Source organism: Pseudophryne corroboree, chromosome 5 (assembly GCF_028390025.1).
Source record: "Pseudophryne corroboree isolate aPseCor3 chromosome 5, aPseCor3.hap2, whole genome shotgun sequence".
Classification (NCBI taxonomy): domain Eukaryota; kingdom Metazoa; phylum Chordata; class Amphibia; order Anura; family Myobatrachidae; genus Pseudophryne; species Pseudophryne corroboree.
The window spans coordinates 411,736,917-411,754,422 of record NC_086448.1 but is presented as its reverse complement, the minus strand read 5'-3'; the positions used below and the strand labels follow the sequence as shown (position 1 = coordinate 411,754,422).

The following is a 17,506-nucleotide window of genomic DNA, read 5'->3' as shown; positions in this document are numbered from 1 at the left end:
TCTGGATGGAAACTTCCACATCCAGGAATTGTACCTGTTTCTCACTGATGGAATAAGTGAAATGTATGTTGTCATCCAAGGTGTTAACATGGTCCATTGCTGTTTTGAAATCTTGACAAGCGCCGGACCAAATGATAAATATGTCATCTATGTACCTGGTGAGGTACAAGATGTTGGATTGCATCATGGGATTTAATAAGAAGAGATCTTTGTCAATGTCAAACATAAAGATGTTAGCGAGGGATGGCCCCACGCAAGATCCCATGGCACAGCCACTTAGTTGGATGTACCACCGACGGTCGAAAAGAAAGTAATTCCTTGTTAAAGACAAATGTAATAACTCACAGAAGAGATTGATGTCAGGGACACGATATGCCAAATTGCCAGTAAGAAATCTGCGGACCGCCTGGACACCCCTTTCGTGGGGAATATTGGTGTATAATGACACTACGTCCACTGTACATAAGTGACATCCCTCAGGTAAAGTAGTAAAAGAAGATAACTTTCTGAGAAAGGTAGAGGAATCCTTTAGGAACGTTGGTTGATCCTGGATTAGTTCCTGAAGGAAACTATCCAGGTATTGTGATATGATATAGTAGATGGATTCTCTTGCACTGATAGGTCGTCCAGGCGGGCGGATGAAATTTTTGTGTAATTTCGGAATGGAGTATAAGGGGTATATGCAATTAGCGGCGAATCGCGGCAATTTTTCGCCCGTTTTTTAATTCGACACAATTCGACCGTCGAATTCCGGCAAGTGGGTGCCGGAATTCAACATATTCAATAAAAAACGGATTCGACAGTCCCGCTGTCGAGAAACTGCCGATTTGACGGATTTTGATCCGATTTTTAAAAAACAGGAAAAAAACAGGAAAAAATTCGAAAAAAAATTGCGTGGGGCCCACCCTCCAAAGCATAACCAGCCTCAGGCTCTTTGAGCCGGTCCTGGTTCTAAAAATCCGGGGGGGGAAATGACAGGGGATCCCCCGTATTTTTAAAACCAGCACCGGGCTCTGCGCCTGGTGCTGGTGCAAAAAATACGGGGGACAAAAAGAGTAGGGGTCCCCCGTATTTTTTACACCAGCATCGGGCTCCACTAGCTGGAGAGATAATGCCACAGCCGGGGGTCACTTTTATACAGCGCCCTGCGGCTGTGGCATTAAATATCCAACTAGTCACCCCTGGCCGGGGTACCCTGGGGGAGTGGGGACCCCTTCAATCAAGGGGTCGTCCCCCCAGCCACCCAAGGGCCAGGGGTAAAGCCCGAGGCTGCCCCCCCCCCCCCCCCCCCCCCCCCCCCCCCCCATCCAAGGGCTGCGGATGGGAGGCTGATAGCCTTGAGAAAATTGAAAGAATATTGTTTTTTCCAGTAGTACTACAAGTCCCAGCAAGCCTCCTCCGCAAGCTGGTACTTGGAGAACCACAAGTACCAGCATGCGGGAGAAAAACGGGCCCGCTGGTACCTGTAGTTCTACTGGAAAAAAAATACCTAAATAATAACAGGACACGCACACTTTGAAAATACAACTTTATTTCACACATGTCGACACACACACATACTTACCTATGTTGACACGACGTTCGGTCCACTTGTCCAAGTAGAATCCACGTGTACCTGTGAATAAAATTATACTCACCTCAATCCAGTGTCCGGATCTTTTAAAATCCTCGTACTTGGCAAAAAAAAAAAAACGAACACCCGGACCAAACGGACTGAAAGGGGTCCCATGTTTACACATGGGACCCCTTTCCACGAATGCCGGGACCCCATGTGACTGCTGTCACAGAAAGATCCCTTCAGCCAATCAGGAAGCGCTACTTCGTGGCACTCACCTGATTGGCTGTATGCGCGTCTGCTGGCAGACAGCGCATCGCACAGCTCCCTCCATTAGTTTCAATGGTGGGAACTTTGCCGTCAGCGGTGACCTCACCGCTGACCGCAAAGTTCCCACCATTGAATATAATGGAGAGGCTTTGCGATGCGCTGTCTGACAGCTCAGACGAGCATAGCCAATCAGCAGAGTGCCAGGACGTTGCGCTCGCTGATTGGCTGAAGAGACCTTTCTGTGACAGCAGTCACGTGGGGTCTCTGCATTCGGGGAAAGGGGTCCCATGTGTAAACATGGGACCCTTTTCAATCCGTTTGGTCCGGGTGTTCTGTGTTTTTTTTTTTCTGCCAAGTACGTGGATTTTAATCTGGACACTGGATCAGGTATAATTTTATTCACAGGTACACGTGGATTCTACTTGGACAAGTGGACAGAGGTCGGCGTGTGAACATAGGTAAGTATGTATGTGTCGACATGTGTGAAATAAAGTTTTACTATCACAGTGTGCGTGTCCTATTTCTATTTGGGTATTTTTTTCCAGTAGAACTACAGGTACCAGCAGGCCCATTTTTCTCCCGCATGCTGGTACTTGTGGTTCTCCAAGTACCAGCTTGCGGGGGAGGCTTGCTGGGACTTGTAGTACTACTGGAAAAAACAATATTCTTTCAATTTTCTCAAGGCTATCAGCCCCCCATCCGCAGCCCTTGGATGGGGGGGGACAGCCTCGGGCTTCACCCCTGGCCCTTGGGTGGCTGGGGGGGGGACCCCTTGATTGAAGGGGTCCCCACTCCCCCAGGGTACCCCGGCCAGGGGTGACTAGTTGGATATTTAATGCCACGGCCGCAGGGCGCTGTATAAAAGTGACCCCCGGCTGTGGCATTATCTCTCCAGCTAGTGGAGCCCGATGCTGGTGTAAAAATTACGGGGGACCCCTACTCTTTTTGTCCCCCGTATTTTTTGCACCAGGCGCAGAGCCCGGTGCTGGTTTTAAAAATATGGGGGATCCCCTGTCAGTTTTTTCCCCGGATTTTTAGAACCAGGACCGGCTCAAAGAGCCCGAGGCTGGTTATGCTTAGGAGGGGGGACCCCACGCTATTTTTTTTCAGATTTTTACCATTCCATTTAAAAAAAAAATATTTTAGAAAATATATAAATAATACTTGTGCCTCCAAAAAAGACAAACCAAGTACCTAATCCCTTCTAATATAAATAGATATGCTATTACCAATAAAAAAAAACACCCAAAAAAACATGTTTTAAATTTTTTTTATTAGATTCCGCCACCAACCAAAGTGTGGCGGATTGAAAATGACGAATTTACGGTCTAAAAGCACTGTTGTCGAATTTCCAAACTCGAATATACTTTTGTCGAATTGCCGCATTTGTACCATTGCAGAAATGTCGAATTTGACAAATGTCGAATTTCAAAAAGTCGAATTTGGAAAGTCCGTTTTTTTGACGGAAAGTACTGAATTGCATTGTCGAAATTTTTTTTTGGGTGAAAATGTCCTGTTTTTCGATATTTTCGGGAATTCGACCGCAATTGCATATACCCCTAAGACGGGTGTCTTAGGAGAATTGATGGTCAAAGCTTGGCGGACAGTCTCTGTAATCAGCCCGTTAGCAGCAGCGTCCTTTAAGATGGCATAGAGTTCTCTCTGGAAAGTACTTGTGGGGTCTGACCCCAGTTCTTTGTAGACTTCCAAATCATTCAACGGAGATTGAATCTCCTCACGGTAGTATTCGAGGTCTAAAACTACCACCCCCCCCCCCCCCCTTGTCGGCGGGACGGATGATGATGTCCTTGTAACTTCGTAAATTCTGCAGCGCTGTTCTCTCTGCTCTAGTAAGGTTGTTTCTGGGAGGGACAAAGTTGTCACATTCGTCCATAGCACATTGGTTGAGAGTCCTTGTAAAGACCTTAAGTGAGTTATTGGAGGAGGATGGATCAAAGGTTGATTTTGGTTTGAATCTTTGTAGTTGGGATGCCGGAAGTTGTATGGGCTGTTTTTCAAAAAACTCTCTTAATCTGATTTGTCGTGAAAATTTATGTAAATCTACTGTCCAGGAGAATTTGTCAAAACTGGCAGATGGTATGAAAGAAAGTCCTTTGTTGAAGACACTTATCTCATCTCTGGATAGACTTCTTTTGGATAGGTTGAAAACTATGTCCGTTTCTTCGCAGCGCGCTTCTTGCTTGTAGATCCTTTTCCATTGGCCCCCTCGCCGGGTTTTTTTGTTAGTGGGGCCCCGCGTTGAGCGCGAGTACGAACCCCTAAAGGGCGTTTACCAGGGACTTTAGTGTGTTCACCGTCCTGGTCGCTTTGTGACGATTGGGTGCCTGAAGAGTCATTGGTGGCGAAGTCGCGTAGTTGCCGCCATCTGGATGTTCTTTGCCGTTTTGTTAAAACTCCCGGATTATTAACCCAGGGGTATACTGTCCCTTGTTGATAGTCTCTCTGAACCACAGTAAGCTTGTCACGCTTAAATTTGAGCAGCTCCTGTCGGTACTTGTCGACTTGTTTACAAGTGTTGGCCTCCGGCGGGTTACCATGGAAACGGCGCTGGAGAGCGCACGTCGCCCCCTGGTGACGTCATCAGCCCCCGTCCAGGAAGCATTCACAGCGTGGATGATGGTCTGTGTTGGGCTGTATTTAAGGTAAGATTGTTTGTTTTATGTTTGTTACCTTGTCCTGACGAAATTTAGCATTAAATGAAACGTTGACACATTATGCTGCGCTGTCAGCTCATCTTTGAATCCGCTTGCTGCTTGTGAATAAGTCCTACGAGTGCCGTGTTCTTCTTTCTCGCTACTAATCACCATATTCGGCACCTGGGCACCTTACTTGCTTCGGAACATTCTAGGAGTGCCAGTCCTTTATTGCTGTGTGTATGTATGTGTGTATATGTATGTATATATATATATATATATATATATATATATATATATATACATATGATGAGCAGATTCGGTTTTACTCTGTGTTACTCGGTTCTCAAAACCGAATCTTATTGGCTCACTGATGTCACGTGTTTTGGATAGCCAGTAAGATTCGGTTTTGAGAACCGAGTAAAACCGAATCCGCTCATCACACATACATATATATATACCGTATATACTCGAGTATAAGCCGACTTTTTCAGCACATTTTTCTGTGCTGAAAAAGCCCCCCTCGGCTTATACTCGAGTCAATGGCTGCAGCAGACGCCGTGGGCTGTGTGGGCGTCCGCTGCAGCCGGCTCCAGGACAGACACTAGAGGTCATTATTGACCTCTAGTGTCTGTGCGCGTTGCTATGGGAGAGACGTCATGACGTCTCTCCCATAGAGATGATCGGGTGCCGGGGAGCGGGCGGCCGGACGGAGCGTGCGGCCGGACGGAGCGTGCGGCCGGACGGAGCGAGCGGACGGACGGAGCGGAGCAGCGCAGCAGCAGAAGAAGCGGTCGGGAAGCAGGAGCGGGGCAGTGGTAAGTATTGTTTTTTTGTGTGTTTGTAAGCGGCGACGGGGGCACTGCAACAGGGGGCAAAGAAAGAAGGGGGCACTGCAACAGGGGGCAAAGAAAGAAGGGGGCACTGCAACAGGGGGCAAAGAAAGAAGGGGGCACTGCAACAGGGGGCAAAGAAAGAAGGAGGCACAACTACTGGGGGCAAAGAAAGAAGGAGGCACAACTACTGGGGGCAATGAAAGGGGGCACAACTACTGGGGGCAAAGAGTGCATAACTACTGGGGGCAATGAAAGAGGGGCACAACTACTGGGGGCAAAGAAGGGGCATAACTACTGGGGGCAAAGCAACGGCAGCATGTTTTTATCTGGCACTGTGGGGGGATATCTGTTACTGGGGGTATATGTGGCACTGGGGGCACAACCCTAGCAACAAGCATTACCCCCTGGCAACAAGCATAACACCTACCGCATGAAACCCCTGGCAACGAGCATGACACCCTGAGCATGAAAACCCCTGGCACCGTACATTTCCCACCCTAGGCTTATACTCGAGTCAGTCATTTTTCCCAGTTTTTTGTGGTAAAATTAGGTATCTCGGCTTATATTCGGGTCGACTTATACTCGAGTATATACGGTATATATATATATATATATATATATATATATATATATATATATATATATAATGTGTGATGAGCGGATTCGGTTTTACTCTGTTCTCAAAACCGAATCTTATTGGCTATCCAAAACACGTGACATCAGTGAGCCAATAAGATTCGGTTTTGAGAACCGAGTAACACAGAGTAAAACCGAATCCGCTCATCATACATACATACATACATACATACATACATACATACATACATACATACATACATACATACATACATACATATATATATATATATATATATATATATATATATATATATATATATATATATACATACACAAACACACACTCTCAGCATAAATGATTAAGGTACTAATTTAGTCACCTGTGGCCAAGCATGGATATACAGATGCGTCCCCCATCTAGCCTAAATATGCCACGCATTGCAACATGCCTAGTGTTAGTGAGCTGCCAGGTCCTGTGCAACTCTAATTTGGTATGCTTATATATTGTGTGTCTTAGTCTGTATGGAGAAGAGCAGAACTTGTATTGGGAAAAAATACTGCATCTGCTACATTGTAGCACTTCGTATACAGATTCAGAGACGCTCCCGCACACACATACAAGTGTCAAATTAATCTGCACAGTTGCGCAGAGGCGTCACTAATTACGGTGACACCTGGTGCTGGTGGATGCCCTGTGTGGACATTGTCTGCAAAAGGGGGGGTGGCTTCGCAGCTTGAACCCCCATTTCGTCACACTGGGGGTCCCAGTGAATTTTTTCCCCCAGGAGACCAGTGTCAGTGCAGTGTCTGTTCCTACACAGTGATGTGAGCCAAGTGCTGCACATATCGTCACAGTGCAGCACCAGGCTCCTGTCACTGAAGACGAGATGGCACTATGGTGTCACACCTCAGCGTGCTGTACCCACGTTAGGATGCCACTGCAGTCTCCTCGTGAGTTCTAATCGCATTGTGACTAAGATGTATTTTTTGCATAAAAGCCTCCAGACGCTAGAAGATGGATGTTTGGAGTGTCTGTGGCAAAAATGAATGATGCCCACCTGTATTAAAACCTGGACAGTTGGGATGCCTTGAGGACCGCGTTTGGGGACCTCTGGTTTGCAGTTGCATTTTAAAGTAAGATCTAGTATATTTCTAAGTTTAAATGGCATGTACGAACTCTACTTATTTGCACCCTAAACCTCCTTAAAAAAAATAATAATAAATCTGTCCACTTTTGTATACATTTTTTTTTCTTTTTATATGGTGTAAAGTTGGTAGTTCCTGGTTAAAAGGGGAAAGTGGTTTCATCTGCCAGAAGAAGGTTGCAGTGTAGTAGCAGGAACCCAAAGCACTTTGGGTGAGCTCCATTGCTGCCTGTACATGTGTAGAGGAACGGGATGAGGAAGCAGAGAGTTGGGCGAGCAAATATAGATGGTGGCAGTACTGGTAGCAGACCTCCCAGTTACAGCCAAGGGAGGCAGTTCTGATAAGGGGTTGTATCCGAGTCAGATCCACAATCTGCTTTATATTGACTGCAGGGGAGCCAGGTTAAGCTAGCTTTTTGACTGCAGGGGAGCCAGGTTAAGCTTTCTTACTGGAGTTCGAAAGTTGAGTATAAGGTGCTCTGTTTGATCTAATTAGATGATGAAATGTAGGAAATTTTAGAGAATTACTTTTTTGGTGACTTCATGGGCTCTATTTAGCTAGTATGCTTTGAGCTTGGGAATTTGTTTGAACAATTCTCCTGACATTTATGAGCAGTGTGCAGTAAGTTTCCGAATGCATAAAGTATTTACAAAGTGAAAATTACATTTTTCTTTTTCAAAGTATTCAGTCAGAGGAGTCTATGCCAAGCTGCATGTGCTCCAACCACTTGGTGAAGCTGGTATGTATTCTACATGCTGGTTGAAGGTCTTCACTGCAGCTTCTGGTGACTCAAAGCGAATCCCATGCATCTTGCGCGTGATTTGTGGGAAAACAAAGTCACAGGGGTCCAGGTCTGGACTGTACAGCGGGCGACAAAGCTCCTGGATGTGTTTATGGGCCAGAAAATCCACTACTTTCCTGGACTTGTGGGCAGGTACATTGTCATGATGGAGAAGGGTACCATGAGCGCAAGTTCTTGGTTGGTGCCAGCACTTGTGGCATTCATTTGGTTGAAGTACCAGACCCAGTGACGGTGCACTGCTGCATGAGTGGTGTGGTTTTGGCCGCAAAAACAGCCACCATCTGCTTGGCCATGCTGCTCTCACGTCGGAACTTTTTTTGGTGGCTCACCTCTGACTGGGATACACTGGGCCAGTTGTTTGGTCTCTGGGTCTAAACTGTAGCTCCAGTATTCATTGCCACTGATCTCTCAAACAGCGTTGAGTGACCGCCTCAAACCTGGCCAGCATTTTGGGGCACCAAGTCATCTGAGCTGCCTTCTGCTCTCGCGTCAGCTGATGGTGCACCCAGCATTCAGAAACCTTGCTCAAGTCAAGCTTATCGCGAAGTATCAATCGGATGGAACACAATGAGATGCCTCTGTACTCTAACTGGGCCACGGTCACCATGGCGTCCACCTCGCTATGGGCCGCATTGCCAGCAACGTTCTCATCTGCGATGGTGAACACAGTTTGGCCGCAGCACTCATAGTCTTCAAGGGACCGTCTACTGCACCGAAATTCTGCAAACCATTCAAACAGTCAGTGGTTTGGGACAGTGCTTCCTCCCCAAAATCAGCTCATAGGGGGGTATTTAACAGTTGGAAAGAAAAATGCACTTTGCGCGTTGTTTAGGTCTCGACCTATTCAGTGCCTGTTCCGTTTTTTTTTCGACTGGTTGAAAAATCCGGCATGGGCGAAAACCACGTAGAGCTGCAAATTCGCACAAATTTTGTGCGTTTTTAGGTCCGGTTTCGCCCATGCTGATTTGCCAAAAAAAAGTAAAGGTATGGGCAAAAATGGATCCGAAATAACCCGCTATTGAATAGGCATAGGTCGAATTAGTGCTGATTTTCCGACATTGAAATTCGGCAGTAATTTAAATATTCTCCCATAGTCGTTCAAAACACTCCTGCTGTGGCGGCCCGCTCTTGTCGTATGAAGTCATGACTTTCCAGTGGCCTATGAGCTACATAACGAGTTTGTGCTGCTTATACTGTATATGATTCTGTGCCTTGACATTTCACATGGTATTTAGTCAGATTTACAGTTCACAACCAGACAGTCATACGGTATCTTGTCTAGTATGAACTGCACATCCGGAAACTTATTGTACACTCCTCGTATTTTATTACCAGTCTTATTTATATAGCGAACACATATTCCACAGTGCTTAACAGACTAGCCATTCACATCTGTCCCTACCCCAGTAGAGCTTACAATCTTTTTTTTTTTTTTTTTTTTCCTACCACATGTACATGCACACACTAGAATTCACTCCCCACCCCCTTCTAAGAGCCAATTAACCTACAAGTATTTTTGAATTGTGGTGGAAAATGGAGTACCTGATAGAAACCCACGCAGGCAAGGGGACAACATACAAGGTCCATGCAGTTAGGGCTGTGTTGGAATCTCACCCTTGACCTCATTGCTATGAATCAATAATGCTAACAATTACACCATCTGTGCTGAATATTAAATTGTGTAGCAATTCTTATGGACACTTCAGGAGGCGTCAACAGATGATCATGGTCTTTCACTGGCCTAAAGCTGGGTACACATTAGCCGACAATTTGAGCAATTTTGCCCGATAAAGAGACGTTAGGACAAATGTTCAAATTATCCTAATGTGTACACACTACATCGCTAGCGATGAATGCTCCCACGTGTCACTAGCAACCTCCCCGTCTTTACATGCAGCTCAATCAGGGGGATGTCGCTTGCTGTGCCATGCTCCCCACTTGCCGAGTCCATCGCTCCTGATGTCACTGGGTACACACCAGCTTAAGTGCACATCTGAAATGATTCCAGATGTACTTTCAGGCTTTAGAACAGTTCCTGATAACTTTTCCAAAAGGTTCCCCTGTTTCTAAAGTTAACCACCTACTATTTCTCTCTTGCAATTTTAACAGATAATGGGAAGAAATCTCTTTCTGCATCGACTGTTGATAAAAACTCTTACAACCAGCATCTTGGCTCCTCTCCCCACAGTGCGCAGCATCTATCTTCCAAGACAAGTTCTTCCCCTCTCTCGGGCAGTGATATTGTAAGGGTGCTTTCATGTATTTTTTTTTTTTTTTTTTTTTTTTTGTGTGTATGTGTACTTGTGCAGACAGTCACTCAATTTTGTTGTTGGGAATTTTGCTTACTTGTGTTTCTACAGTTTGAATTGTGGGGATTATTTTAATGTATATTAAATTATATTGCAAAAGTTAAAACAAACGTGGGTGAATTATACAATATTGGTTATGCAGATATTCAGTAAACCTCTAGAGTTCAGTACCTATGTTGACCACAATGGTCTACTGACTTGTAGTTTCCAACATGGCATTAAATCATTTGTTGCTCTGCTGCTCCTATGACAATCACATAATTTGTGCCGTGTTGTTCCTGGGGTATGGGTCTTTAGGTCGACCACTATTGGTCAACATGTGCACTAAGTCGATATGGGTACTAGGTTGAAATGAGGTTTTTTTTTTCACTTTTTTTTTGTTTGCTGTTTTCTTCGTAAAGTGATGGGGAACCCCAATTAGTGCACAGTGTCCTCTCGCATGGCTTGCTTTGCTCGCCATGCTTCATGCAAGGTGCCTCGCTGCACTTGGCACAGGTTACTATTCCCAATCGTAATCCACGTGGATCGTAAAGTATGAGAGAGTTCAAAAAATGAAGAATAAAAAAAGTGAAAAACACATGTCGACTTAATGCATGTGGTCCAATAGTGCTCGATCTGATAACTGTATCCCTGTTCCTGACCAATTTAGACTAAAACTACCTTTATATCTGTACACAGTCTTTGCATATTTATAAAATACAACATTTTCCTGGCGCCAATCAAATCCCTTACACAGTTGCCGCAGCTTTCAATTAGAGAATACTCAGCCCTTAAATAGAACAAGACAAAAAAACAAGAGAAAGCGCTGGCAAACCGTGTTTTAAGAGTTTTTTTTATTTAACATTTCTTTCTATAACATCCTAAAATAAGGATCTTTCTAATTTCTCACATAGACTCTACTACATTTTTAGCACGTCATATGCAATAATAGTTTATAAAAAACATATACTCTTATTTTATACTTCAAAGCTCCAGAGATCAATTTAAATAAAATAAATTCAGTTATACTAGCAGCCTCTGCTGAGCCTGGATGAATAATGACACAATTGTTGCAACTTATGTCCTAACCAAACATTCACATCTAAAAGAGATACTATAGCCCACTTCCTAAAAAGATAAATTGTATCCCTGATACACTCTAGGGAGAATTATCCACGGCTGTAGATTTAAAGCACCGTACCATAAAAGTCTCATTTACTGCGGCAATAAGAGTCTTAATCCATAGACAACAATCTATTAAACACAGTTGTGCTCAGAATGTCTCTTTAATCCCTTTTGCATGTTAAAGTTCTCTGCAGTCAATTAGGGATATAGCTCTTAAAGTGGCAAGCACCATTCAATGTGATTAAAACATAGCCATGTTTAGTAATTTAAAAAATCATTGTTACCACATCCATCCTTCCTGAACTTATAAAGAACACTGGTCCGTTCACTCCCGGCCCTGGTGGCAAATTCCTTTTATTGGGTCGTATCTTATCATTACACTGCGGACATCAGGAGAGACCTGTACACATCCAACATTTCCTATACGCTGTGGAACCGGATTCAAACCTCCAGATACGACCCAATAAAAGGAATGGCCATGTTTAATCACATTGAATGGTGCTTGCCACTTTAAGAGCTATATCCCTAATTGACTGCAGAGAACTTTAACATCCTAAAATAAGGTTTGCCAGCGCTTTCTCTTGTTTTTTTGTCTTTGCATATTTGTTTTTCTTGTATAGTAAGTGGGTGTGGGGTTTTTTTTTGTTTGGTTTTTTTTCAACTACATTGAGCTACCCTCCGCCCCTGCACTTCTTCGCATGGGTGTTTTTTGAAACCTGTAAATAAGTGTCTGGAACGGACTGTAGACAAACTTTCAGAAAACTTTCATATTTTAGGTCCTGTATGATGCAAAACAGAGCAGTGTTCCTTGAAAGGGCTCTGAAGTGGTGTGTGGACCTCTGATGTAATGGTAATCCACTTTTCTGTAACGTCCTAGTGGATGCTGGGGACTCCGTAAGGACCATGGGGAATAGACGGGCTCCGCAGGAGAATGGGCACTCTAAAGAAAGATTTAGTACTACCTGGTGTGCACTGGCTCCTCCCTCTATGCCCCCCCTTCAGACCTCAGTTAGAATCTGTGCCCAGCCAGAGCTGGGTGCTTTTAGTGAGCTCTCCTGAGCTTGCTAATAAAGTATTTTAGTTAGGTTTTTTATTTTCAGAGAGCTTCTGCTGGCAACAGACTCTCTGCTACGTGGGACTGAGGGGAGAGAAGCAAACCTCCTAACTGCGGCTAGGTTGCGCTTCTTAGGCTACTGGACACGATTAGCTCCAGAGGGTTCGAACACAGGATCTTAACCTTGGTCGTCCTTTCCCGGAGCCGCGCCGTCTTCCCCCTCGCAGAGCCAGAAGTCGGAAGCCGGCAGAAGCAAGAAGACATCAAAATCGGCGGCAGAAGACTCCTGTCTTCACATGAGGTAGCGCACAGCACTGCAGCTGTGCGCCATTGCACCCACACTACCCACACACTCCGGTCACTGTAGGGTGCAGGGGGGGCGCCCTGGGCAGCAATTAGGATACCTCTTGGCAAAAAGACACATATATATACAGCTGGGCACTGTATATATGTAGGAGCCCCCGCCATTTTATTTACACAGACCCGGGACAGAAGCCCGCCGCTGAGGGGGCGGGGCCTTCTTCCTCAGCACTAACCAGCGCCATTTTCTCTTCACAGCTCCGCTGAGAGGAAGCTCCCCAGGCTCTCCCCTGCAGTATCAAGGTAGAAAAAGGGTAAAAAGAGAGGGGGGGCACATAAATTTAGGCGCAAATTATCATAAACAGCAGCTACTGGGTAAACACTAAGTTACTGTGTAATCCCTGGGTTATATAGCGCTGGGGTGTGTGCTGGCATACTCTCTGTCTCCCCAAAAGGCCTTGTGGGGTCCTGTCCTCAATTAGAGCATTCCCTGTGTGTGTGCGGTGTGTCGGTACGTTTGTGTCAACATGTTTGACGAGGACGGTTACGTGGAGGCAGAACAAGTGAATGTGGTGACGCCGACACCTGATTGGATGGATATGTGGAAGGTGTTAAATGATAACGTAAGCTCCTTGCATAAAAGGTTGGATAATCAGTCAGGGTCTCAACCCGTGTCTGATTCTACAGCTCAGAGGCCGTCAGGGTCTCAAAAGCGCCCACTAACCCAGTTGGTTGACACAGATGTCGACACGGATTCTGACTCCAGTGTCGATGACGATGATGCAAAGTTGCAGCCTAAAATGACTAAAGCCATCCGATACATGATTATAGCAATGAAGGATGTATTGCACATATCGGAGGAAAACCCTGTCCCTGACAAGAGGGTTTATATGTATGGGGAGAAAAAGCAAGAAGTGACTTTTCCCCCTTCACATGCATTAAATGAATTATGTGAAAAAGCGTGGGATTCTCCTGATAGGAAAGTGCTGATTTCCAAAAGATTACTTATGGCGTATCCTTTCCCGCCAACGGATAGGATGTGCTGGGAATCCTCCCCTAGGGTAGACAAAGCTTTGACACGCTTATCTAAGAAGGTGGCCCTGCCGTCACAGGAAACAGCCGCCCTAAAGGATCCTGCGGATAGGAAGCAGGAAGGTATCCTGAAATCTGTTTATACACATTCTGGTACTCTTCTGAGGCCAGCAATTGCTTCGGCCTGGATGTGTAGTGCTGTAGCAGCATGGACAGATTCTCTGTCTGAGGAGTTAGATACCCTGGACAGGGAGACTATTTTACTGACCCTAGGACATATCAAAGACGCTGTCCTATATATGCGGGATGCCCAGAGGGACATTTGCCTGCTGGGCTCTAGAATAAACGCAATGTCGATTTCTGCCAGAAGGGTCTTATGGACTCGGCAATGGACAGGTGATGCCGACTCTAAAAAAACACATGGAGGTGTTGCCTTATAAGGGTGAGGAATTGTTTGGGGACGGTCTCTCGGACCTAGTTTCCACAGCTACGGCTGGGAAGTCCAATTTCTTGCCATATATTCCCTCACAGCCAAAGAAAGCACCGTATTACCAAATGCAGTCCTTTCGTTCACAAAAAAGCAAGAAAGTCAGAGGTGCATCCTTTCTTGCCAGAGGCAGGGGTAGAGGTTTTTTCACCATGCAGCTAGTTCCCAGGAACAAAAGTCCTCCCCGGCTTCCACTAAATCCACCGCATGACGCTGGGGCTCCACTGGCGGAGCCAGGAGCGGTGGGGGCGCGTCTCCGAAATTTCAACCACCAGTGGGTTCGCTCACGGGTGGATCCTTGGGCTATACAAATTGTGTCTCAGGGATACAAGCTGGAATTCGAGGTGACGTCCCCTCACCGTTACCTAAAATCGGCCTTGCCAGCTTCCCCCAGGGAAAGGGAGGTAGTGTTGGCAGCAATTCACAAGCTATATCTCCAGCAGGTGGTAGTGAAGGTTCCCCTCCTTCAACAGGGAAGGGGTTACTATTCCACCATGTTTGTGGTACCGAAACCGGACGGTTCGGTCAGACCCATTTTGAATTTAAAATCCCTGAATATTTATCTGAAGAAATTCAAGTTCAAGATGGAATCGCTCAGAGCGGTCATTGCAAGCCTGGAGGAAGGGGATTTTATGGGGTCTCTGGACATCAAGGATGCGTACTTGCATGTCCCCGTTTATCCATCTCATCAGGAGTACCTCAGGTTTGTGGTACAGGACTGTCATTACCGATTCCAGACGTTGCCGTTTGGCCTGTCCACAGCACCGAGAATATTTACCAAGGTGATGGCGGAAATGATGGTGCTCCTTCGGAAGCAAGGGGTTACAATTATCCCATACTTGGACGATCTCATAAAGGCGAGGTCCAGGGAGCGGTTGCTGATCAGCGTAGCACACTCTCAGGAAGTGTTGCAACAGCACGGCTGGATTCTGAATATTCCAAAGTCGCAGCTGATTCCTACGACGCGTCTGCCCTTCCTGGGCATGATTCTGGACACAAACCAGAAAAAGGTGTTTCTCCCGGAGGAGAAGGCTCAGGAGCTCGTGACTCTGGTAAGAGGCCTCCTAAAACCAAAACCGGTATCGGTGCATCACTGCACGCGAGTCCTGGGAAAGATGGTGGCGTCATACGAAGCCATTCCCTTCGGCAGGTTCCATGCGAGGATCTTTCAGTGGGATCTGTTGGACAAGTGGTCCGGATCGCATCTTCAGATGCATCGGCTGATCACCCTGTCCCCCAGGGCCAGGGTGTCTCTTCTGTGGTGGCTGCAAAGTGCTCACCTCCTCGAGGGCCGCAGGTTCGGCATACAGGGCTGGGTCCGGGTGACCACAGATGCAAGCCTCCGAGGATGGGGGGCAGTCACTCAGGGAAGAAACTTCCAGGGGCTGTGGTCAAGTCAGGAGACTTGTCTGCACATCAATATCCTGGAACTAAGGGCCATATACAACGCCCTGAGTCAAGCGGAGCCTCTGCTTCGAAACCAACCAGTGCTGATTCAGTCAGACAGCATCACTGCAGTGGCCCATGTAAACCGCCAGGGCGGCACAAGAAGCAGGGTGGCAATGGCAGAAGCCACCAGGATTCTGCGTTGGGCGGAGAATCACGTACTAGCACTGTCCGCAGTGTTCATTCCGGGAGTGGACAACTGGGAAGCAGACTTCCTTAGCAGGCACGACCTCCACCCGCGAGAGTGGGGACTTCATCAAGAAGTCTTCACGCAGATTGCAAATCGATGGGAACTGCCACAGGTGGACATGATGGCGTCCCGTCTCAACAAAAAGCTAAAAAGGTATTGCGCCAGGTCAAGGGACCCTCAGGCGATAGCTGTGGACGCACTAGTAACACCGTGGGTGTTCCAGTCGGTCTATGTGTTTCCTCCTCCTTCCTCTCATACCAAAGGTGCTGAGAATTGTAAGAAAAAGAGGAGTGCGAACAATACTCATTGTTCCGGATTGGCCAAGAAGGACTTGGTACCCGGAATTGCAAGAAATGCTCACAGAGGACCCATGGCCTCTGCCTCTCAGACAGGACCTGTTACAACAAGGGCCCTGTCTGTTCCAAGACTTACCGCGGCTGCGTTTGACGGCATGGCGGTTGAACGCCGGATCCTAGCGGAAAAAGGCATTCCGGATGAAGTTATTCCTACGCTGATAAAGGCTAGGAAGGACGTGACAGCAAAGCATTATCACCGTATAAGGCGAAAATATGTTGCTTGGTGTGAGGCCAGGAAGGCCCCTACAGAGGAATTCCAGCTGGGTCGATTCCTGCACTTCCTACAGTCAGGAGTGACCATGGGCCTAAAATTAGGGTCCATAAAGGTCCAGATTTCGGCCCTATCCATTTTCTTTCAAAAAAAAAAAAACTGGCTTCACTGCCTGAGGTTCAGACGTTTGTTAAGGGAGTGCTGCATATTCAGCCCCCTTTTGTGCCACCAGTGGCACCTTGGGATCTTAACGTGGTGTTGAGTTTCCTGAAATCCCACTGGTTTGAGCCACTTAAGACCGTGGAGCTAAAGTATCTCACGTGGAAAGTGGTCATGCTGTTGGCCTTAGCTTCGGCTAGGCGTGTGTCAGAATTGGCGGCTTTGTCATGTAAAAGCCCCTATCTGGTTTTCCATATGGATAGGGCAGAATTGCAGACTCGTCCGCAATTTCTGCCAAAGGTGGTGTCATCCTTTCATTTGAACCAACCTATTGTGGTGCCTGCGGCTACTTGTGACTTGGAGGATTCCAAGTTGCTTGACGTAGTCCGGGCTTTGAAGATTTATGTGACCAAAACGGCTGGAGTCAGGAAGACTGACTCGCTGTTTGTCCTGTATGCATCGAACAAGCTGGGTGCTCCTGCTTCAAAGCAAACTGTTGCTCGCTGGATCTGTGGCACGATTCAGCAGGCTCATTCTGCGGCTGGATTGCCGCATCCAAAATCAGAGCCAGAAGCAAGAAGAATCCGGAAAATCGGCGGCAGAAGACATCAGTCTTCACCAAGGTAGCGCACAGCACTGCAGCTGTGCGCCATTGCTCCTCATACACACTTCACACTCCGGTCACTGAGGGTGCAGGGCGCTGGGGAAGGCGCCCTGAGAAGCAATAAATACACCTTGGCTGGCAAATATATCACAATATATAGCCCCAGAGGCTATATATGTGATAAATACCCCTGCCAGAATCCATAAAAAAGCGGGAGAAAAGTCTGCGAAAAAGGGGCGGAGCTATCCCCCTCTGCACACTGGCGCCATTTTTCCCTCACAGTTCCGCTGGAAGGAAGCTCCCTGACTCTCCCCTGCAGTCTACACTACAGAAAAGGGTAAAAAAGAGAGGGGGGGCACTAAATTTAGGCGCAAAATACATATATAGCAGCTATAGGGGATATAATTTAGTT

The 17,506-nt window shown here is 46.5% G+C and overlaps 1 protein-coding gene across 1 annotated transcript in view; it reads left to right on the top strand.

Annotated features, from left to right (window-relative positions):
• TENT4A (terminal nucleotidyltransferase 4A) overlaps positions 1-17,506 on the top strand; it is a 383,360-nt gene that overhangs the window by 345,641 nt on the left and 20,213 nt on the right. The window contains exon 11 of the mRNA XM_063922770.1: positions 9,952-10,085. Coding sequence (XP_063778840.1) covers positions 9,952-10,085 — 134 coding nt within the window. The remainder of the gene's footprint in view (positions 1-9,951; positions 10,086-17,506) is intronic.